This window comes from Etheostoma cragini, chromosome 17, assembly GCF_013103735.1.
Source record: "Etheostoma cragini isolate CJK2018 chromosome 17, CSU_Ecrag_1.0, whole genome shotgun sequence".
Classification (NCBI taxonomy): domain Eukaryota; kingdom Metazoa; phylum Chordata; class Actinopteri; order Perciformes; family Percidae; genus Etheostoma; species Etheostoma cragini.
Window position 1 is genome coordinate 14,490,642 of NC_048423.1, and position 24,228 is coordinate 14,514,869.

At 40.1% G+C, this 24,228-nt stretch overlaps 1 protein-coding gene across 37 annotated transcripts in view; it reads left to right on the forward strand.

Moving 5' to 3' along the window:
* LOC117960833 (neurexin-1a) overlaps positions 1–24,228 on the forward strand; it is a 257,521-nt gene that overhangs the window by 80,121 nt on the left and 153,172 nt on the right. For 28 of the 37 annotated variants that reach the window (XM_034899036.1, XM_034899035.1, XM_034899034.1 and 25 more), the window contains 5 exons: positions 4,053–4,354; positions 7,452–7,475; positions 8,571–8,732; positions 14,632–15,073; positions 21,762–22,145. In XM_034899036.1, coding sequence (XP_034754927.1) covers positions 4,053–4,354; positions 7,452–7,475; positions 8,571–8,732; positions 14,632–15,073; positions 21,762–22,145 — 1,314 coding nt within the window. Of the gene's footprint in view, positions 1–1,212; positions 1,232–4,052; positions 4,355–7,451; positions 7,476–7,720; positions 8,410–8,570; positions 8,733–14,631; positions 15,074–21,761; positions 22,146–24,228 lie in introns of those variants that run through there. The other 9 variants (XM_034899043.1, XM_034899051.1, XM_034899057.1 and 6 more) reach the window with 3 other exon arrangements.

Sequence of the window (24,228 nt, forward strand, 5' to 3'; positions counted from 1 at the left end):
ATTTAATGTTATGTCTGCTGTGATCCTGTATGAGAGATGCACATGCGTACATACCAGTTGGGTTGCTATGGCCGAAGGCTTAGAAATTACACATTGAATTGAATTTTAAAGGGGTGCTGCCAGCCAATTCTTTGTTAAAGAAAAGGGACATTTTGCAGTAGACATGACATTTAAGTTGAAGCATAGGTGTAGGTAGTATTATGTCATCAAGTGCTGGGCAGCTCTGCTGCAGGTCCGTCTTGTATTTGCAGATAGTTTTCTTAAATAAAAGTTACCAACTTGGTACCAATGTACCGTTTCTCAGGACTACCGTCGTTATCCAGATATGGATAGACAGCTAAAAGTAGCCAGCGTTGTGCGTGTGAGCTGTTTACCATTAGTGGCAATATGAAAGTTTGAGTGCTAGGTAAGTCATGCTTTGTCTTTTCAGTATCGATAAACATGTCTCTTGTGTCTTTAATATGTATACAGTATGTTACTTATTAGAAAAATCCCCTCGGACTTTCCCTCAGTTCTATTCAAGGGTCAAAATGATGGAGCCATAACATTGAATTAAGTGATGGGTTTTTAAAGATACTGTAGCTGAGTGCAGACTGATGGTCAAATTGTTTTATTTCATTTAGACCTGCATATGTTGACATCAAAGTGCACTAGACTAGGCATGGGCCGGTTACTGGCTTACCGCTCTTTGAAAAAGTCAGTTTTAAAACATTTTCTGTCATACCCATTCTAAGGTATGAGCTGTTTTCTCTGAGTCATCAACAACAGAAGGTGCACTTTAGAAATCCCTCTTCCTGCCAGTGGGCTTTTGTTTAAAAAGAAAATACATTATGTTCAGTGGAAAAAAAGTATTGGTGTCTACATAGCAGTGACATGACACCGTCATTAACACATGAACCATAACCATAACTTGTCATGTCAAAACCGAATGACACTTACTAAAAGAAGCGTTATGTCATAAAGCTTTATAACTTGTTTATGTTTATGACACGTTCATGACATGTCACATATGTAGATATCTTCAAGTAAACTGTAATCAACATTTTTTTTTTTTTTGCCAGACATAGGGCTGTGCAATTAATTTCAATTGGATTTTGACTCACAACAATCACCAAAATAGTATAACGCAAGGCGGATTGTGCAGGCAGAACAGATCGTGTACCAACATCACCTGCTGGAATTTACTTGAGCGTGAGTAAAGACGGCAGGAGTGCAGCCACGGCAGCGTTTGGTGAGGAAAAAAAGAAAAACCAACTCCGTTGTCTGGGAACACTTTACGTTAGCTAACCCTGTGGTCCCTCTTCCTCCCTGATACAGGAGATGTTACATGCTAATGTAACATAGTAATGTTCCCTCAACATTTAGTATTTTAGTATTAGTATTTATGTAAAATGAGCAGGGACGTTGAATCACCTGTTTCACCTAACGTTATACGCTGTATATAATATTACACCCTGGAAGCTCTCCGTTATATCCAAAGGTTAATTAGTAATGGTGTTAAGTAATCGTGATTTCAATATTGACCAAAATAATCGTGAATATTTTTTCCATAGTCGAGCAGCCCTACCCATACATTTTCCAAAGAAAACATTTTAAATCTGTAATTGCAATACCGTGATATATTTTGCTGAAGGTTTTCATACCGTCGGAATCGCAGACCAGCCTGTGCCTGTACCAGACTGCCAGGGCTTGAATGGGAGTATGATTCTCTAAGGAGATGTACGCCCAGAGCCCTGATGCTGCTGCTGGACTGAGCCCCAAGTGTTTTAAATTCCTAACAACGCCGTACAATGCTATACACACACAATTTATTCTCCATTGGTTAGGGGAATTAACTGAAGTGCAGGCATGGGGATGTGTATAAAGAGAGCAAGATGAGAATGACCCCAAATGATTGGCTCCGTGTGTCATGTGGTCACTGGGCTTGTTGTGCGGGGATGGGTGGATTTAGTGAATAGGGTAGAGGTCTCATTTTCTCTGAAGAGTTGTGAGATCCAGTCAACTTCAATTACGGCCCCTTGCAGTTTTCCCAGAGGTGCGCTATAGTGCCTTTTTTTTTTTTTTTTTTAGGGGGAATCAATGAGGTGACAAATTGTTGTGGACAGCAACCCCTTTTAGTTGTTGTGGTGTTGTGTCCATGCCTGGATGCTACGCTGAGCATGTGTGAGTGTGTATTTTGAATGTGTGTTTGTTTGGCAAGCCCAAATAAATGCAGCACTCCCCATTTATAATAATTGAATGCTTTGGTCCATTTGTGTTTTGGTGGTCTATTTTCTGCTAGTGGCTTTAATGGCTTGTTATCTGTCTAAACCTGTTTTTAAACGCTTTCTAATGGATGTTAACATGCATCACCCTCTGGCGCTCAGGACCGCTTTCTTTTTGTCTTACAACAACATTGTTACATTTTTTTTCTAATGATATTTTTGCTTTGTCAAGCTCTTGTCATATCTGAGGATGGGCGATGGCTGATTGCAAACATGCTTTTTTTCTTTTTGAAAACCATATATAGCCAAACTAATCAAGTGTCTCTAACGGTGGAAGGACTTCTGTATGAAGCTGTCACAGGAATGCTTTCTGCTTGAAAAGCTCTATTTGAGGAAATTGTACAGGAAACTGGATAAATACTAAACTGAAAAACCTTTTATACTGCAGGTATTGTTATTCATATATTTAAGAAATATAAATACATTTAAACTGTTGCCCACCTATCCACTAAGTCACAGGAGTCACTGTTGTCAGAACTGATAGCTGATTACTGTGGTGCATTTTATCTGTGTAAAGGTAAAACAGTAGCTCAAATAGTGTCTAACTGTTTAACATGCTAGTTCAGTGGCTTCACATTGTTTATATTACAGAGGGGTCATATTGTTTCACTTTAATTAGGCTATTTAAATTTCCGTACTCCAGTTTGAAATGTGTGTGCAAATCTCTGTGCAGCTAGCTGAAAAGTGTGTGTAGAATAGTGGCAATAATGCATTTTGCATCATTGATTTAAACAAGCAGCAGGATATGATTTTATGTTATGTGCTTGTGTGTTTCAGTTAACACATTGATTTAATGCATAGGTGCCTAATTATTGTGTGTGAGTGTAGTCTTGGGTCAGACGTGCTGACCTGATGTTTCAGGGCTCACTGCTAACTTTTTTAATTGGTTGCCGGCTTGGCAACCAGGCATCAGCTTTTGGTTGCCGAAATTGACAATACGAAGTTGCTCCCATATTAGCACCGGATTTTAACATGGGCCGTTAACGTAAACAGAACAGACATGTATAGTAAAAAACGGCTTGTTTAACTTTCAGTCTCCCCAAACAATTGATTTAAACACATACAAAAACGAAAAATGATCCCACATTATAAGAACAAAATGAACAAGAATTAATTTTGGATAGCCTAAATGGTATTAGAAGAAACCTTGTTGAAATGTATAATAACATGTAGACTAACTTTCTGTATGGATCATAGTATGAGTTTTTTAGGTTTAGTTGTAAATGCGACATTTCAGCTCTGGGTACCGTCAGTCAGGTATTTTATCTGCTGATCCATGCATACATGTCCAAATGTATTTGACAGACCAGATTTAATTGACAAAGCAGGCACATCCTAGTAGAGTCCAATTGATAAAGGATTTTTAAGGGCGATACTGATGGGTTATTTTAAAAATCTGATATTCCGATAGAATAGTAGTAGACCTCTCACTTACCTAAGGTCCAAAAATATCAGTTTTTTAGTTCTAATACATGTAACTATAGTACACATGTATTAAAAGTAAGAATTAAACAGGTAATGCGGTGCTTCTTTTTACTCTACAACACTTCCACTCAGGCTAAGGTAGGTACTAGCTAGTCATTGAAAGCTAGTAAGCAAATCTCTAAATGTACCATGCACATTTCGGTTCTCCACCTCTCTCCAATTTCTTTTCTCCAGTTTTTTTTTTTATTAATCCAGCATTTGTGAGCGTTTTTTTTTCATCTCATTTTTTCCGAAAGCTTCCCAATAGACACCTAAGAGGCCACAATATTAATGCAACACATTTCTGTTTCTTTGTCTCCGCAGGAAAAGAAGAGTATGTCGCCACCTTCAAAGGATCAGAGTTCTTCTGCTACGACTTGTCCTTGAACCCGATTCAAAGCAGCAGTGATGAAATCACATTGTCATTCAGAACCCTACAGAGGAATGGACTGATGCTGCACACGGGCAAATCAGCCGATTACGTCAACCTGGCACTGAAAAATGGGGCTGTCTCACTCGTCATTAATTTGGGGTCTGGAGCCTTTGAAGCTCTTGTGGAGCCAGTCAATGGGAAATTTAATGACAATGATTGGCATGATGTCAAAGTAACAAGGAATCTACGTCAGGTAACAGTACAGAGGGTGATGCGGAGACTCAGTAAATGAATCAAAACAAATGCACTTAAATCATTTCCATCATACAATACATTACTTTTTCCAGACATTGTAATTGGATTGCTAAATTGAATCATGGTGGAGATAAAACAGAACCACAAGTGAGCAGGGACATCTAGATGTGAATCAAGACATCTATTAAGTTACAGTTTATGGGAATAAAGAAAGCCTTAGCTTTAAAACAGCATTAAGGCTCATTCAGGTGTTTGCAGTTCACTGTTTTCAGTATTAACAGGAGCTGCACTCAATATTTAGGTAAAAAAATGGTCTGGGATTGACTCCATACTGCTGTCACAGACAGTTCCCTGACCTGTCAAATACAGACACTTAGGTTCCTTGCCGTTTGATACCGACACAAAAGGCACTCGTATGCACTTACATGCATGCACAGTTAGGCTAGACCGGCTATCTAGTCAAAGACCAGAAGGTCAGATTACAACACACAGAGAGGGAGTATGACTTCATTCTCTGCTCAGGACGCCATTAATCCACTTTATCTTTATAGAAAATATTAGTTTGCTGCTATAATGTTCTAAATGTCGAGTAAAGGCTCTAATGGCCTATGTGACCTTGATGACTCACCTCTGCATTATTAACTCTAAAGAGACTACAGTACGTAGTGACAGTGTTCCTTGGATAGACAGCACAAGCTGAATTAGAAATCCAATTTACCAGCTTGTGACACTAACCTTTGGAAACACCACAGGAGGGTTTACTAAAGACCTCCCACTGACAGTGCCAGTTATATGTTGCAACCCTGCTCAAAAAAGAATTATTTGCTTGATTCTCACCAAGAGCGGAGGAATCGGATGTGATGGAAAAAATGGGTAAAAAAAAGCGCCTTTGGCCGTAGCACATTCCAACTCATCCACCTGTTAGAAAGATTGTTGTGGCTAGACAGCTACAGAGGTATGTGCTTTTTCTGTGTTGCAAACAGATGATCTAATTCTGATTTGTACTAGACAGACCAACATACAGTATACTGAAAGGTGTCAGAATGTAGCTGTCGATCTGTTAGTTGCAGAACACCCTTAGAAGACAACAGTGCCAGTCTGTTTGATCCCCAACCAATCCAAAAAAAGGCTTGCTGAGGCCAGACATCAATATGTTTTAGTTGCTTTTAACAATAACAACCCACTCCCCCATGTCAATTGGTTTAAACCACCACTGAGTCTTTCTTTGGGTTGGAATTTCACAACCCTGCCATCTAAAAGCTGCCACAACAAGATCTGATCACGGCTTTCATTTACAGTAGGTTGATGTGTTATGACTCACTCTGCCAAAGAGGTCTATTACAACAGGAGATGGGGTTTCCTGCAGTACTCCATGGCCTGATTGGCCACAGGTGGATGGCTGACCCCTATTTTCCACCAGGCGCAGCTGTGCTGCATTTCGGAGGCGCAGCGACCCCCACGAGCTATTTTATTCAATAAAATCTGAGTTGGGCAAGCAAGATGCATGGCTTCTGAGATGCTCTTGGTGGTATGTCGCATGGCGGGGAATGGAACAAAACCGTGGCGCAGCTGCAGCACAGCACAGACACGCCTGGTGGAAAATCCTGGTGGGTCCAACATGAGCAAATCACTGCCACTTGTGCATTCTTTGTTGTATAACGGCTAGGTCAGTGACATGTAGTCCTGTAAAATTGACTATCATGTCTACAATCGCTTTTCATCTGGGTTCAGAAACTCTGGATCCAGAGTCCTGCCCTGCACTTCTAGGTACAACACCTGTTCACTGGGGCGGCAGGAACTCCTTTTTCAGTGCTGGCTTTACTGAATGAAATGAATACCCTTCGGTGAACAACCCCGGTTACCTAGGTAGAAGAATATGGTCCAAATTCAGCTCTGCGTATGGATTTAGCAGGTGTAAATCAGAGAGTGGTCTCATATTGGTTTTCTTGAAGACCAGAAAGTAGCCAAAACAACTGAGACTGATCGTTGCAGCTGCGGCTTGAGGACAATTGGGATGTTCTTGGATGTTGCCGGCAGAGTTAGGGTTGGGTTTAACGTCTTTGTGGTGAAGATAAGTGGATATAAAGTTGTTTTCAATGACCTACCTTATGTGGACTCTGGCCTTCAAAAAATGTTAGCTCTTGATATTTGATAGACTGTTTACCCTGTGTTTAATAGAATGGCACAAATGAAGATTTGATAAGGACAGATGCACAAAACTTACAAAACATTAAGACATCTTTAGATTTGTCACTGCTCATTTGGTGGGAAACGTTTGTCTTCACCTCAGTACCATAGCTGCTTCTTTTGCATAATCAGCAAATTGATTATTATCAAACCTAAGGATTTGGTCAGCTTGAACATTCACTGCATTCAAATTGTTAAAGAAAACCAAGCATATTGAGTGCATGCTCTTTGGGGGAATCCAAATTATCATTCTCCTCATTCTGTGTCAGGGTCTTCTTTGCTTTGTCTCATTGCAGTAAAGTGATCCTAAAGTTCATCATAAGACCAAATGGAGGTACGGTATTGTATGAGTGCCAGGAAGTCTGATACACTGGATTGGTCTCCAGCCTAAAACCAAGTACAAAAGAACGCAAATACTAGTACCAGTAAAAGAAACAAAGCTTTAAAATGGTCTTGAACTTGGGACTTGGTAAAAGAGGGTCAACTGATGTGCTTTAGGCATTTCTTATGAACCATTTGATGTCTGTCAATCATAACCTGTTGTCAGGACTTGGGTAAGGGAGCCTTTTCTGCTACTCAACGGTCTGCTCACATTCAGGACGTGGTGCAAAAATGCCATGAGGAACTCGGGGAGTCACTGGTCGAGCTCTGGCACCTTTTTGTGGAGCATTATTGTTATTTCCTTAGTCTGCTTTTTTCTTGTTAAACTTATTTTGCCCTTTTTCTCTGTTACTAACATGCTTTGGAAACAAACTAACATCATTCATGGAATGTGCCATTCTACTAACCAGTATGGTTTTTGCCGTTTAACAATGTACTAACAGTATTGACCATCATATATTATTTGAGTAACAATCGTTATTCTGTTCACAGTTTTTAATTTCCTTTCTCCCCCCTTTTCCACAAAGCACTCAGGCATTGGACACGCTATGGTAAACAAACTACATTGTTCGGTAGATATCATTCTAATTGTTTCTTAGTTTGGGTTTGCCGTGTGTTTCTTTTCTTTCCTTTCTTTTTTTTTTACTGTAGACGTCATTTACAAAAAATGGGAAATTGCGGTTGGTACTCTTCTGCTTACTTTTCGAATCCTTTTTAATTTCTTGGTTCATTCATCGGTTTCACCCTCTTTATTTCACTTGTTTCCTGTCCAATTCTGTTTGATCCACCTTTTTAGGAGCATCATTTCGAGCCTTTTGCATCAAGCTGTGGTTAATAATGAGGACCCTCTCCTGTCTGGCTGGCCTGATGCTCTTTGGCTCAGCCAGTTGTATCCCCATTCACTTTGCATGGCATGCACTTTGACTATGTGTTGCAAATGTCACACTGCCCATTTGTCAACATGAATGTGACAGTCGAGCTGTGTTTGTCATTGGTGCTTTTCTGGTGCGTTCTTATTTCTCTTAGTGGTTTTGCAGTGTCCATATGCTTTTGCATGCAACTGCCACTGTAGCAAGTGTCAAAACACTGATTCCCAGTATCCCAGTCAAGAATCTTTCTTTTTGTATGCTTGTAATCAAAAAGAAAAGACAAATGCATGCATGCTGTTTTTTTTTAATACCCTCAGTCATTGTCCTATACTAAAAGGTGATTGTGCTTTTCATAGCATGTGCTCCCTCTCTAACCTAGTAGCACTTTCTGTTTTCTTTTGTAGAACTGCTGGATGTACTAATATGGAATTAATAGTTTAACTAACCTAGATAACATTCTACTAACACCATTTTTGTGTCTGCCAAAGTACTTTTAAGTTGCAGTAGTGGCAATACTAACACCGTAGTATGGGCACTTTACTAACACTCTTAACCAGAATAGCATTCCTTTGAAGGCTTGTAGTCTTCCAACTAATCAAACTGGACAAAATGATAATAAAAAAACAAGAAAAAAGACAATAAAAAACAGACATGAAAATGGGTATAAAGAAACGTATAGGGAAGCCTGTCATAGACAACAAGAAGGAAAGGCAATAACACTGCAGGATATAGGCTGTCTGAGTATAGTGTGTCCTTTCCCTGTGCTTTGTTGTCTAGGTAACGATATCCGTGGATGGGATTCTGACCACCACAGGATATACACAAGAAGACTACACCATGCTAGGCTCTGATGACTTTTTCTATGTTGGAGGGAGTCCTAGCACAGCTGACCTGCCTGGCTCTCCAGTTAGCAACAACTTCATGGGCTGCCTCAAGGAGGTAAACACCACTTATATGTAAACTCTGAGGCTGGTGGGTGTACAGGACATGACCGGCTTCACCTCAGGACACCAACAAAGTCCATCCAACCCACACACTGACCCTGTCTCATCTTCCCCTATTTTCCTCACATACACTCACCCAAACTTTATTTTTCCTCCTCAGTGCACTCAGAATGTTACACACACACACACACACACACATTCAGTTTGAGAAATATGGGGTACTACACAGCCACACGAAGAACTGCCTTAGAGTGGAATTTACCACAGGCTTTATACAGCTCTGTCAGGTGTTCTTCAAAGAGGACCAGTGATCTTGAGATTAGTCAGTTGAATTTCACGAGCAGTCACCCAACTGACACACTTATATTATGAATCACTATTCTTCTACTGGATATTATATGCAGTACCAGACTTGGACCACTTAGCTAATGACTTACTTCATTACTATCTTTTACTATATTTACACAATTTTACCTTGTGCTAGAAATTTACAAAAAACGTAGATCACTATTTAACATATGTTGTCAAGTGATGTATTAATTTCTGCACATTTGCATCTGGGATGGGGTAATGGGACCTTTGGAATGTGGCTCACGTCTTACATTATGTTATTTGTCAATCTCCCCTTTTCTTTTGCGTACTAGGTATGTACAGTGTACACTTGATCCAAAGAGATAAACAAAAAGAGGAAGAGGTTGTTTCTCCTACAGAAGGTTCATATGTTATACCGTTCACTTTAAGCTGTATGGTAGTATTATATATTTATTTTTGCTGGTTAGGGATTCCGACTTAATGTATTTACTTCTGGACCCACCTGGGCTTTTCAAAGATATCTAGCAAGCGAAGTACTGCAAAACGATCTTTTAATTTCAAAAGCTGATTCACCGTCCCCTCGTCCACCTTCTCTTGCCCTGTGGTGTCCTATATTTGTCTCTCACCTCTAGGTGCAAGCTGTCATCCTCAGCAAATGTCTGAGACCGCTCTCTTTAATGAGCAGGCAGGGTGTGGACCACATGTCCACATGCCATGTACAGCTCGTTAGAGGTCTTGTTTTAATGGGGAGTATCTTAGTTTAACTACATGTCTCTGCTGAAGATAGGGTGCACCTATTCCAATTCTTTTGTGGCCACAAGCATGGTCATGCACATCATTGAGCTGCCCTCACTGCTCTTGGTCAGCCTAACCACAGTTGCAGCTCTCACTATCCTGAAATCAATGTATGTAATTGCTCAAAAACTTAAATAAATACGGTGCATAGCTGTGATTTTTCTTTTCCCCCAGAGATGTCAGACATACAGAATCTCTCCTCTATTTGCTGCTTTTTTAATATTTGGTTTATGAGACAATGCACATGTCAATACCAGGGCTGTCGATCGATAAATAATTAATAGCGACTTATCACATGATTGTCCATAGTTAATTATGATTGGTACGTTAACTGCATGCCAAATTAATCAGATCGCACAAGGCCATATGACACACACAAGGCCGTATACTGTGTATAAAGAGTCCGACGCAGTAACTCCACATAAAACACACCAGTGCTACATTCACTCCAGCTAACTTCACAGTGAACAATGAGGGCAAAACAGCATCACCGATTTATTTTAACCTCATATTCTTAATTATTGTTTTATTTATAAAATATGACTTTTTTTTGCATTCACAAGCTCTCATCCCGCCTGTTGCATTATGAAGAAGCCCCATCTTAGGTTAATTTTCTGTGTACGTCATGATCACATGAGAGGTGGTTTGCCAACGTGTGCTGTAAGTCCTGATTGATGGCATGTTTTGTAGTGGCTTGTTGCAGCATTTGTGTGCAGATTCCAGTCTGAGTTGCCATGACTGCCTGTTGGTTCTGATGGCAAAACAAACGGTGGTGCAGTAATTGCTCAGTTGTCACAGCCCTAGCTTGATGACAAATTAGTGCAGCATTACTAGCGCGGCACCAGTTATTGCTCAGACCAAAGCTTCTTTGACTGTTAAAGATGCCCTTTGTCTTGACTATAACAAATGATTCTGGTTTATTTTCTGTGGCACCTAAAGTCTACATGACTATGGTCCAGTCAGAGATATCTTCTTTTATTCCTTTACTTATTTTTACATTCTTTCTTGTGTCAGAAAATTATCATCAAATTATCTTTGAATTCTATTTCTATGAAATCTTTAAAACATACCATTGGCTCTGTAACAGACTAGAAACCTTTTTTTAATTGGGAAGACAAAGACATGGGAATGAAATCCTGCCATTATCTGTTTCCTGTTTTCCTTGCAGTCTGATACATTCTGTCACAAATAATTTACCCGAAACTAAGCCTACGCTTACTTAATTCTGATGCACCACTATAAGCTCCATCTACCAGAACAGTTGGACACAGTAGATCTGACTCAGTGATAAACATAATGCTCCATGCTAATGCAATCCCATTGGAGGTGTCCTTGTTTTCAGGTAAACGCTGAGCATGACAACCAAAAAGAATGTGAGCAGTGTTTTCCACAGCTGTAACTCATTTGATTTGTCCTGTTGAAAGCAAAATAGATTTACTTTTTAAAACAGTTTTGTTATGTTAATACATATGCATGCTAACCATAATGGGGCCGTCTGTCACTTGATAGTTTTATCTGCCAATTATTAATGCTAGAGGGGTGTGGAAGCGATCATTGACTGTGCTTGTGCCCGCTGGGGGTAGACTGCCGGGCATTCTATTGGCCACTTTGGGTTTAAAGATTAGCTGTCTTCATAATAGTTGCCTTGCAAACTGATTGACACATTATATTTAAACAATTCAAATGCGTAAAAATGTGTTTTTATCGTAAAGTTCTTTTGACATATCTCTAATTTATGGCAAGACTGTCAAGAACATTAGCATTCCTGTTTGAATCCCCACCCCCCACACGCAAACACACTAAAGATAGTTGCAAGTTACATTGATTAGGGTTTTAAATATTTACTTCACAAGGAGCAATTGCAACATGACATCATGATTCATGATTCACTAAAACATACACACCCACTTTCATAAGCCAAGTGGCCTATTATCTCTACACATTTTGAGCTATCCGTGTACCACTTGGCATGTTATCACAAGAAGAACGTGACGGTTGACTACAGGAAATGGGACGTGCAGTTGGGCTTAGAAAAATAAGAACCGGTTGGGTTTAGAAAAAAAAGAAACCAACGGTTGAGTTCAGGAAAAGTGACCCGCGGGACACAAAGGAAATGTGACACGTGGGACGCAAGCCCCGGTCTCCTGGGTGAATGACCGGTGTTCTACCCATTCACCACCTCAGCCAACCTCCATTCACAGATTTTTGCCCTTTCAAACAAATCACTACGGCATAAATTCACACACAATCACAAGGTAATGTAAGGCAGTGGAGGCCCAACAGAGTTGAAAAACATGCTAAAAAGCAAATATGCGTTTTGATAGAACCCCAATAATGGAACAAGAATTGGCATTTTATACAAACGCCATTTCATTAGATCACACTGTTTTTTGGTTAATCAAAGTCTTTTTATTACATTTTCACATACAACAGACACATAACAACCCACGGCTCACCCACCCACATTGCACCACTGCTATAAAGAAAAGCAGACTAAAAAAAGGGGGGAGGACAACAATCACATCTTAAAATGTCATTAGAGTCCATCTGTTCAACCAATGTGAAAACAGGTTGCCAGATATTACTAAATGTATTATTATTACACTGTAAATAATAATGACTTTGTTCAAGAGTTAAATAGTGAATAACATCATTGATCCAGTGCTTAAATACAGGTGGAGACTTATCCTTCCATTTTAATAAATCAATGCGTTTGGCCAAGAGAGTTGAAAATCACTGGCTATCACAGTTCTATCTCATTTGCCTATGCCAAGTTCTAGTGGCACTACTCCAAAAATGGCAATGACTGGTGATGGGTCAATATGAGTATGCGATGCTCTAGAAAGAAAAGCAAAAATCAACTCCCAAAACACAGACAATTTATGGCAGTTCCAAAACATATATGACGGAATGCCCTGCTCTGTATTACATTGATCACACTCTAGGATACATACAGTAGGTGTTGACCAATATAACTGGTGAATAACTTTAAACTGGATAATGGTATGTTGTGAGGAGATAGAGGATGAGCATATGTTATTGACAGTGGCCTGCCATATCTCTATTGATATTTCTGTGTCCAGCTCTTCCTCCCATTGATATTTAATGCTGTCAAAAGCTTCAAATTATCCATTCTGAGTAAGAGTACAATCTACTAACAACCTCCTTAAGCCAAAGGGGCATCATAAGTATTTTGTTTATAAGAAAATCTGGTGTTATCAACAAAAAAGGGCGATTTGCAGAAACAAAACTGAAGTTGTGAATGTCTAAAAAATGTGAGTAAGGGATGTCAATGCTTTTTTTAATTGGTCAAAAGATGTAGGAGTATCTTGAAGGAGTGCCTCACAACTGGATTTATGCAGTATGTTGATATAGATTCTGGAAGGGGTATTTTAGAACAAGCTTGTGCATTTAAAGAGACTTGTGTGCAGGATGCACGCTTAAGCTGTAGCCACTTGGGAGTGTCATCAACTCTAGAGGAATGAATCCAATGCGTTTTATATTTTTAATGTTTGCACACACATAATAGCATTCCAGATTGGGTAGGGAAAGCCCACCATGTAATAAGTGATGGTGCAGAAATTCCCTGCATAGATGCAGGGTTTTTACCATTCCAAATTAAACTGGACTAAAGTTTATCTACATTTATGAAAAAAGATTGTGTTAAGAAGATGAGGATACACTGAAAAAGATTGTAGTGAGCTGGTAAGTGGAATCAACAGACATAAGCTCACTTTTTTGCACATTGATTTTCCTGATATCTTGCTGAAGGAGTTTAACAGATCAAGCATTTTTGGCAGAGAGGTCCTGAGGTCAGTCATATACAACAATATGTCATCAGTATATAACACTTTATGTTCAGCTCTCCCTCTCATTATGCCTTTAATATCAACAATGTTATGCAGTGCTGTAGCTAGAGGTCAGTCAGTTTCACTTAATGGTCATTTTTTTCTATGTAATGGACTGCTACTGTCTGTCACTTCTGAACACTTCAGCACTTGGCACCTCAAAGGTCACAACACTAATGCACTTTGTTTAGTTAAGCACTCTGATGCCAAACCCTTTCTGGTCTAGGGTGTCTGAGATTATAAATTGATATTGTTGGAAGGATTCTGCATACAAATGTGCACTGTAGATTTGTGTATTTCCTCAATTTTCTAAATTATGCATAGTTTACCGAATGTTGCAATGTGTATGCTCATAGAGGCATTTTACTTTTCTTTGGAGAGATATAGCCATCATCTGCCCACTTTGATTCTAATCACAGGCTGCAACAGGGGCTGTAACCAGCATTTTCTCCACACCTCCATCAAGGGAGTAGTTTAAATTTAATCAATCTCCATCTCGCTTTTCACACACAATCCTAGAAAATGCTACCTGATAGATTCATTTTCCGCAACCATTATCACAATTGGCTTAAGTTCAGGCTGTCTCTTCCTTTAGTTGACACTGAAGGTAAAAGTCAAAATGGATGTCTCAACTATTTATACTTAAACCAGCTAGAGAAACGTAAACACATGGGTCACGCATGGGTGAGTGACAAAGATCACCAAGGCTTGAACCCTGCTTATGACACACCATCATTAAGGGGGTGAAATGTGACATGGACATCTGCCGTTTCACTTGTCCAGCTCATTCTTTTTTAAAGCAATTACGTATACAAATTATTCGATGGCCTGGAATTTACATTCAAGCAGCAACATAAGTCAATCTTTCAACTTGTTGGTTTGATATTCCACTCTATGTGTGACGGTAGAAATGACGTACTTGATCTCTTCCCAATTCAGGTTGTTTACAAAAACAACGATGTGAGACTTGAGCTGTCCAGGATGGCCAAGCAGGGTGATCCCAAGATGAAGGTCCATGGTACTGTGGCCTTCAAGTGTGAGAATGTGGCCACTCTGGACCCTATCACATTTGAGACGCCAGAGTCTTTCATTATCCTCAACAAGTGGAACGCTAAGAAGACAGGCTCGATCTCCTTTGACTTCCGCACCACAGAGCCCAATGGCCTTCTCCTCTTCAGCCATGGCAAGCCCAAGCAGCAGCCAAAGGATTCCAAGAGTCCCCAGACTCTGAAGGTGGACTTCTTTGCCATTGAGATGCTGGATGGCCACCTGTACTTGCTGCTGGATATGGGCTCAGGAACCACAAAGACCAGGGCAGTCAATAAAAAAGTAAATGATGGCGAGTGGTACCATGTGGACTTCCAACGTGACGGCAGATCAGGTAACTTTCAAGGCCATTAACATATACTGTACACGCCTTAGACAAAGAACATGTAACAAGAAATTATGGGCTCCTACTACTACATCTGTGGTGCCAACATGTTGCAAGTTACACATAAAATATCTATAAAACATCTGCAACGCATCCGCATCATTTACATATATATATATATATATATGCTAAGATCATATTCACAATTTATGCAACATTGATTCAAACAACAAAATGTGCTACACATACAGACAATGCAACGAAAAACAGAACCTGCTAAAGTTGTTGGAAAAGTATTCAATGAGTTAAGTTAAAAATCAGATAATTTTTGTAAACATTTTCTATGCATCTTAGGTCTGAATTTGCAACATGTTCTGTTATGCTGCATATGCTTCATCAAAGTGACATATGTTTTTTGTCTGATTTAGTTGCAGTGTGTTAGGCATCAGAGACAACGCATACATAGATATTTGCATTTTTGTATGAATGACTATCATAGCATTGTATATACAATACTAGATTCAACAGAGACCTAGAGTACGTGCTCTGCTGTGCACCATCTAGATGAATTATTTAACTGCAACAAAGATACTACTGCAGGGTCACTGTTAACTTTACTGTGAAAGAAAATATTCATTACTGCCATGGCTGACACTACATCTTCACCAAAAATGTATTTGTGTTCAGTCTCAGCCATTTAACGAAAAAGGTGTTGAGTGTTGTTTGCAGTAACGCAACTTTAGAGGTACCTTTGTGTCATAAGTTGTGATTCTAGACACACATTTGCCTCAAAACAACTTTGCCCTCTTTCCCGTTGTCCTCTAAGCCCTGGGTTGCTCTGCTGTGGTCCTTGTTGATTTGCTTATCTAAGCAGCAATTTGTTAGTGTGTGCTTGGAGCCAAGGCCCTTCAATGTCATGCTGCAAATTAGATATACCCCTTGACCATGTTTTCCACTCCATCTCAAGAGGTGGAAATTAGATTAACTGTTTCATTACCCACCAAAGCAATACTAGGCTGTGGTCTAAATTGGGCTGTATACGTTGTTAGAATAGCTCCGGTACAGAGCCTGTGTATATATATATATATATATATATATTTTAATCCCACATTTGTATCTCTTCTAAATGTACTTTAAAAGGGATAGTTTTCAAGTGGTATTTGAGACTCGACATACTCCAGTTGTAACTCACTTAACAAAGACAGTACACGCAAATAACTTTAGTCTTGTCGAGAGAACCATCTGGAAGGGCTTTTTAAACTGATCTTGCCATTTAAAAGACTCATTTCTTTATCCATTTCCGCTCAAGGCGGTTTGTTCATTCTCTCTTTTTTTTCTTCAGGGAGGTCTTGAGCTGCTTGTTAATGATCATTGATATAGTTAAAATGTAAGTTATAAAGCCTGGTACTCACAACAGAAAGTAACTTATTAGATTAAGTGGGTGGCTCTTAAAAGAGCATTTTAATTGTGAGTTAGGATCACAGGTTTAACTTCATAAGCCATACAGTGTGCAGCCCTGCCTCTTCAGAGTGTGCAGCACATCTATGGCGGTCACCCCCCTCCTCTTGGCATGCTCGGTGTCGGTGACGTGAACACCTTCAGCAAGCTGCGGGTCTCCACTTAGATCAGAACGGAAATGCGCTTCAATCTACCACACCAAGCCAGATGGTGGGTTGGGTGATCCCTGGATGTTATCACAGAACACTTTAAGGTTTTTGCTAACATGACTGGGGCATTGCAAAATCAGGATGCTCGTACATAAACAATTGGTGGCATTAAAAGGAGTTAACATGTGCGTTAAATCGTTATTATCCCGTTAATTTTGACAGCTCATATATATATCATTGATAAAACAAAAATTCATCTCTAAAAATGGAAGTGGATGAAACAATTCAGTCCTTTATAGCACCTAACATAACAAAACGTGACTTAACCTAACGTGTGTGGAAGAAAAAGCTGTGGGTGACTTTCCAAATTACATGATTCTACATTTGGTTATGGTAGACCAAACTATAAGAAACGGTGTCTAAATTAGATTGTGTTCATTATCTGTTGAGTAACCACCCATCATCCACCCCCACACACTAACACACGCACACAAAAGCTATCAAGCATCTTTTTCGCTGTTCTCTCTGTCTACTCTGCCTAAGTTTCCATGGAAACAGGAGGTGGTCTCTCCCAGGACTGAGACAGTTACTGCACAGTGCTGTGCTGAGCTGTTCACTAATGACATTTCAGAATAACTTTTCTTCCCTTCCTCAAGTCTAAGGCATCAACACTTGCATACTGGAGTGTAAAGGACGTACAAAGGTGTACTGTAATATTTTGACTTCCCATGTTAGAAGAGTAACACAATGGTCAGAGTGCCACACAGTGCACATTCAATTTTGCAAGTATGCGGTCCTCTGAAATCTAAAATCATGCATCTCAAGAGTTCAATAAACTACACCAAACACTTTTGTTTGCAGTGTGTGTAAATATGTGTGCATGGCACCTCAAATGAAAGTATTAGAATGTTTCAGGTTCATTTGTACTGAAAAGGCCTCATGCAATTTCCACTCCCACAGGATACATGTAAATGTAATGTTGCATTAAACAGCAAATTTGTGCAGATCGAGTGATATATAAACATCTACGCCCTTCTAAATACAGATTTCTATATTCATTTTTTACCCCATGAGTTATTGCTACATCATATTTCTGTAAAAGCTGACCTAATTCAGAGCTTTTTGATATAAATAAAGTACAAATTTTGACAGAAGTGTGTGCTGTGCTGTAACCTATAAGTGACCTTTATGAGAGCCTGGATGGACGTAATCAATTTCTCTCAATATGCAACCGTATTATTATGCAGTTTTAGTATTTCCCATGTAAAGCTTAGTAAAAAACAAACACTCCCTCCTATGACATAATGCTAGCATGGCTTTGTAATAATTTATAGAATTAAAGTAATTTCTTAACATAAGAAAACAATGCACTAGTCCCCTGAGAGCATGAGTCACAAAACAAATGGTACGCCTTGTTTTTCATCTGTGTCAGATATTTTATTAATACACACCAAGCACATCACTTGAAACAAAAGTGAAACTCAACAACCAGGCTTAATTATCTGCAGCCGGTTCCTTCGTGTGCAACACTTCCTGCAGCCGTGACAATGGCGGATAATGATCCCTGCCCTATTTAGTTTAGCCCCGCTTTCACTGCAGGAAGCAACGTTGTAAATGGACTCTCGCTCTCAGACAGCATCTTCTAACCTTAATGCATTAGAGACGGTAAAAGAAACTCTGCTTTTAAGTGTGGGCTTCTGGGCCGTGAGTGCCTTGGGTCACACATCAGAGACATTACACGGACATTGCTCTGTTGAAGCACCACTTCCTGCCAGGGCACGCACACGACTACTTCACACAGAAACATGCACACACATACAGTACACAAACCCGGCCACATGTGCACACATATAGACAACACTTCCCCTTAGCCCACTCACAAGCTACTCTCACGACAGAAAATCCAATCACATAGAGAGATTTGGCCGTATCGCCCTAACTGGATTGTAGTAATCCCCTGTCTTACATGTTGTGGGGATGTGTGAGTGGGGTTAGGGGACATCATGCTAAGTTGAACCTAGCTGCTGATGCAGAAAAGTGTGAGATAGATCTGAGCTGTCCTTTGGACCCCTGCTTTCAGGTTTGATGATGGAGTACTTCTTATGGCTCAGAGATGGAAAGAGAGGGAAGGACATCAATGTGGTCAAAGGGTTTTAAAGTTGGCTGGAATTCTTCTCTTTCTAATCATTATCCATTTATTACCTGCATCATCATTTTTGATCAACCCTCTTTTAGACTGTACATCCTGTACTTGCTCCTCAAGATATTGCCATCCCCTCATCTGCTTTCTTATCTGTCATCATATACCCCTCCCTCATCTTCCCAGACATCTTTATCTCCATGTTCCCATCTTGTTCTGTATCCTTCTCCTCCTCTTTTTATGCTCGGTAGAGTTCAGAGACACATCCCCTTCCTTCCCCTCTTGGCTATGAATACCGTTCCAAACATAGGCAGACCTACAATGTGTGCATGTGGCATAGGTTTCCTATGCTGCAATGCTGGTGATGGCACATGTCCCTGTGCTATTGTATAGTGCCTTCTGACTTTACATAGCTTGACTGTGTGTACACACTTCCTTACAAGAGTTTTACAAGTGAGTACAATATTCTGAGTAGCCTAAAATATGCTGACATCCTTCTCTTGCCTCCCACTTACATCAATTGTAGACTTACAGAATGCTTGCTTGCTGTTTAAGACGTTAATAAGACTTAAGTATAGATACCATGGGATTAAAATAAGTCATTAGATGATGGCTCCTTACTCATTTACTTTGTAACTGTATATTTGAAAAGGTAATGTTACAAACCAGTACATTTGTACTACCTGTCATATGGAGATATCTAACATAACCGGGGTGTAGATACTTCCATCAGAATTCATGCTAGCCACACTGATGCTCTTTCTTCAGCCGGGCACCTGCTCTACTCCCACAAAAGTTTCCTCGCTAATGAGTTTGATGTACTGAGCTCGTTAGCAATAACCCGAAGGGAGCTGTTCTGGCTACGTGACGGGTGGCCCTTGCCAATTGTGCAAAGCTTGGAATTCACAACAGCTGTGGTTGGAGAGAGCAGGGGCAGTGGGTGGCAGCAGAAAAGTGCTAGAACAGATGCCGGGGGCCAAGACCCTGAGAAAAGAGCCGGAACATGTAAGTGGGACCAGGTTAATCATTGTGCACTAGGTCCTTAGCTGTCCCTTTCAAGCACGTCTGCAAGAAGCCTGGCTCACCTTGGCTATAAAGAACATACAGTACATAACCACAGTTATGTAGTGAGTTAGTCTTTTTTTCTTTTCTGGTATAGAGATTCAGATTGAACAGATCAAACAGCCAACAGAAACTACTACAACTACAATTAAATTGTGCTTTCATGGAAAACATATATGACGTATACAGTACATATATGTATCGTATGTACACTTAATTGTGAAATGTAAATTCATGCGTAATGGTTGGTGAAATGAAATGTGAAAGGCCCCATTTAATGTCTTATGTGCCCTGCAGAAAATTCATGTCTCGCTAAAGTCTTGTTTCAACATAAACAATTTGACAGGAAAACTAACTTAAAAGCTGCACTCTTCTTCAACATACGAGCAGTTAAGACTCGGCCATGGAGCCCAAGGCAATCAGCCAATAGTTCTTTCATATCTGCCATGACATGCATCTGACACGCAAAATGCAAAATATGCCTTGACGCTAATTCTGTTTTTCAGCATCCTTTGCCTACTGTTTGTCTGCCACTCTTCCCAGGCATAGCCTGAGTGGGTCCTCAGCAACGCGGTTTATAGATTACTGGACAAAGATGCGGGCAGTGGAGGGAGCCACCATTAATTAAAGATCCACAGTGGTTCCTGCACTCAGAGTAACAGATCCATATACAAATGAATCACCCGGTCTGAGTCCCACAGAAAGGCCTTCCTTTCTACAGCTTTACAGTCCAGTCATGTCCGCTGTTGTTTACCGTGCTCCAGATCGAGAATTAAACCTGAATGAGAGCGATAAATCATGGTGGGGAAACACACAAACTCTCATTGCAGGTTTATGTGTTGGAGAGGCAAACAGAAGGAGAGACGGGGTGAAAAAAAGCAGACTGCAGTCCGTTAATCAAGTTCAAAAAGATGGCCATGATGTTTTTTTTGTTGTTTTGTTTGGTTGGCTGAAATGATAGAAGGGGTAACGATTTTTCTTCTCCTCTCCTTTTGTTTTTATGACCACTACTTTATAGATAAAGGAGATTTATTAGGGGAAATCCAGGGAAAATGGAGAGGATACTCTTAGGGATCCTAGATTAGGCTACTAATAGACTAGCTGTCCCGTGATTAATGTGTCTTATCAACACTCATCAGTCATTCTAAATGAAGAAAATCCTGACCTTGTCCAGATGGATAACACCAATTAAGCTAATTTCTTCATCAAACCATGCTTAAATGGTCTTCTCTGCATGTTTGTGGTACTGCAGGGCAGATAGTGTTGTTTAGCATCTACAGTCACCAATAGGTGTTATGATGTATCCATCTGATGAATAATCTTAGAGTTGTTAAAGGTCCCATGGCATAAACATTTCACTTTATGAAGTGTTTTTTTTAACAGTAATAGGCATTCCCCCAGCTTGCCTATGGTCCCCAAGGGGCTAGAAATGGCGATAGGTGTAAACCGAGCCCTGGGTATTCTGCTCTGCCTTTGAGAAAATGAAAGCGCAGATGGGTCGATCTGGAATCTTACCCCTTATGAACTCATAAGTTTACTTCCCTATTTGCTGCTTTGCCCACCCAGAGAATTTGGCCCACCAATTAGGAAGAGAGAGACATAATGGCTTTCAATGAGCAAGGTGGTGCTTGGTCAAGGCCACACCCCCATCCTCCACCTTGCCCCCCCTTAAAAGCTACAGACTCAGAAATGGCACATACTAAGGAAAGCTCATTGTGGGACTGGCTCTAGTGGCTGTAATTCTGCACCAAGGCTGAATTTCAGGAAAGAGACCACTTAGGGGACCACTAAGGTCTATCCAAAGAGCAACATGTCATGGGACATTTAAAAAAAGAAAAGAAAAAAAGAGTAAAAAATTAACTTATCTCACTGTATTTTATCTTTTTAGGTACCATCTCTATCAACACCCTACGTACCGCCTACACAGCCCCTGGGGAAAGTGAGATCCTGGACTTGGATGACAATCTCTACCTCGGGGGTCTGCCAGAGAACAAAATGGGGCTGGTGTTCCCCACTGAGGTGTGGACAGCGCTACTCAACTACGGTTACGTGGGCTGCATCCGGGATCTGTTCATTGACGGACAGAGTAAGGATGTCAGGCGCCTGGCCGAGGTCCAGAAGGCTGCCGGGGTCAAACCCTCCTGCTCTAAGGAGCTTCCCAAACAGTGTTTGAGCAATCCCTGCCAAAACAATGGGGTCTGTAGAGAGGGCTGGAACCGCTACGTGTGTGACTGCTCTGGGACTGGATACCTGGGACGCTCCTGTGAAAGAGGTAGGACTTTTTGTTTCGTGTTTGGTAGCACGGCGTACCTGCCTGGTAGGCATAATCTGGATTTGTCAGTGTGAAATATTGGATATGCTACACAGCGACTTCTACCACATTATGCATTGTGTTGAAGTAGTAAGTAAGTAAAAGTAAGTAAAATGTATTTGTATAGCACTTTTCTCAGATGAAGATCACAGTGCTTCACAACAAAAGGAAGCATTTAACAGCTCTCATAAATACAATACATCACAAAAAACTAAAGAATAACACGTACACATAAGACCAGCCTAACCACCCTACAATCTAGTTAAAAGCCTCTTTAAAAAGCAGAGATTTCAACTGAGTTTTAAAGTTTACCACACAAGTTTACTAAGCAGCGCATGGAAGGAGGCAAAGCGTTACACAACCTAGGTGCAACAACTTGAAATGAGCGGTCCCCCCTAGTTTTAAAATGTGAAAGGGGGGCAACTAATAGTCTCTGGCCTGTTGATCTCAGACTACGTGAGGATATACGCAGCTGAATTAGGTCTGAGATGTATGCAGGCATTGGATCATATAAATGTGAATGTAATTGACATCAAAGAAAAGCAGAAAAATATTTATCTTAAATTATATACACTTCAGATTTAATATTCTTTTTCTGAAAATGACCTCCTTTAAGTTCTGGTTGAACAGCATCCCCAGACAAAAGCCTGCAGGTGGTCCTTTTATCCAGGCTGATGGTTGAACGTCAGCAGCTCTGAAACAGCCAAGTGAAAGTAATACAAGACAAGAAAGAAAGTGTGCATGTGGAGGCAGACAGGCACGGAGAGGCCGACAGAATGAATTAGGGTACGTAGAGTGTTGACTGCTTGATGTTGGAGTATGTTGAGTGGCAGGTGACTGATGCACCACTGAGACGCTGCTGGTCACGTCCACCATGCACACTAGCCTGTAAATTGGCTGTCTTCTGCTAAACAGTTGGCTCATCAAACCACTTGCTCATGACAAGACTTGGTTTAGAATGTGTATCCCCCTCTCCTCCAGAGAAGAGAAATAGGAGAAGAGAGTGTCACACAGTGAACTCTTATAGCTCCATGTCTTAGCTGGAGCACACGTAAACCTGACACCTGCAGTATTTTATCACATGGAAAGCACAGTTTTTATTGGTGCTCGTTATAAAATAAAATTGCGAATTCCTTAGCAGTGTTTCATGTTAGTAGCTGTAGCTGATGGCATAATAAACAATAAAACAATATTTGATGATATTGTTTAGAGTTGGATTTGCTCGAAGTTAGTCCAAGAGACTGTCTTGATTAACTGGCCTTAGCCCTTCACTGCTGATCCTTTTTACTGTACTTGTTTTTTGTTGTTATTATATATGTATTGTAGCTGGAAATAATAACCAGTCGTAAAGACATTTCTGTGTTCACTAATGCAAGGCTCAACATGATCCCGCTTTTTTTTAATACTTTCTCAGCAATAGCTTGTTGGTCTTTCTAAACAGAGAAATGCCTTTTGACCTCTTTGATTGAAATGTAGCCGGATTAAAAGAACAACCAGCTGTGTGAGGAAGCCCAATTCATCACTTGCTAATATGGTCAGCTCTGAGGCAATTGATTTCTCGCACTGTTCCTTGCTCTGGAGGAAACTACTAGAACTGTTGGGTCCTTGTAAATTCTGGAATGTGGTCTATCTGTATAGTGGCTTGAGATAACTCTTGTTATGAATTGATACTATAAATAAAATTGAATTGAAATTGAATTTCTGAATAAAATTGGAATTTCAGGCTCATTTAGATAATCAGACTGAGTGAATAAATACAGTATGATGGATGTATAGTTTATTCAACGATTAGATTTTAAATATAAACATGAATTAATAGCCCACAATTTGGGTGTAATGAAGAGCTGTTGAGTCTTAAGAGTATTGTTTACCGTTTTTTTGATTCAATCATAGATAAGTGGCTTCATGACGTTTATTTTGTATTCATGAATTAATATTTATGCGAGTGCATCAGTGGAAGTGTGTATCCACTGTATGTAAAGCTACTCTATACATTGAATTTTTAATGAATCTTCATATCAACATGAATATTACCCTAGACTAA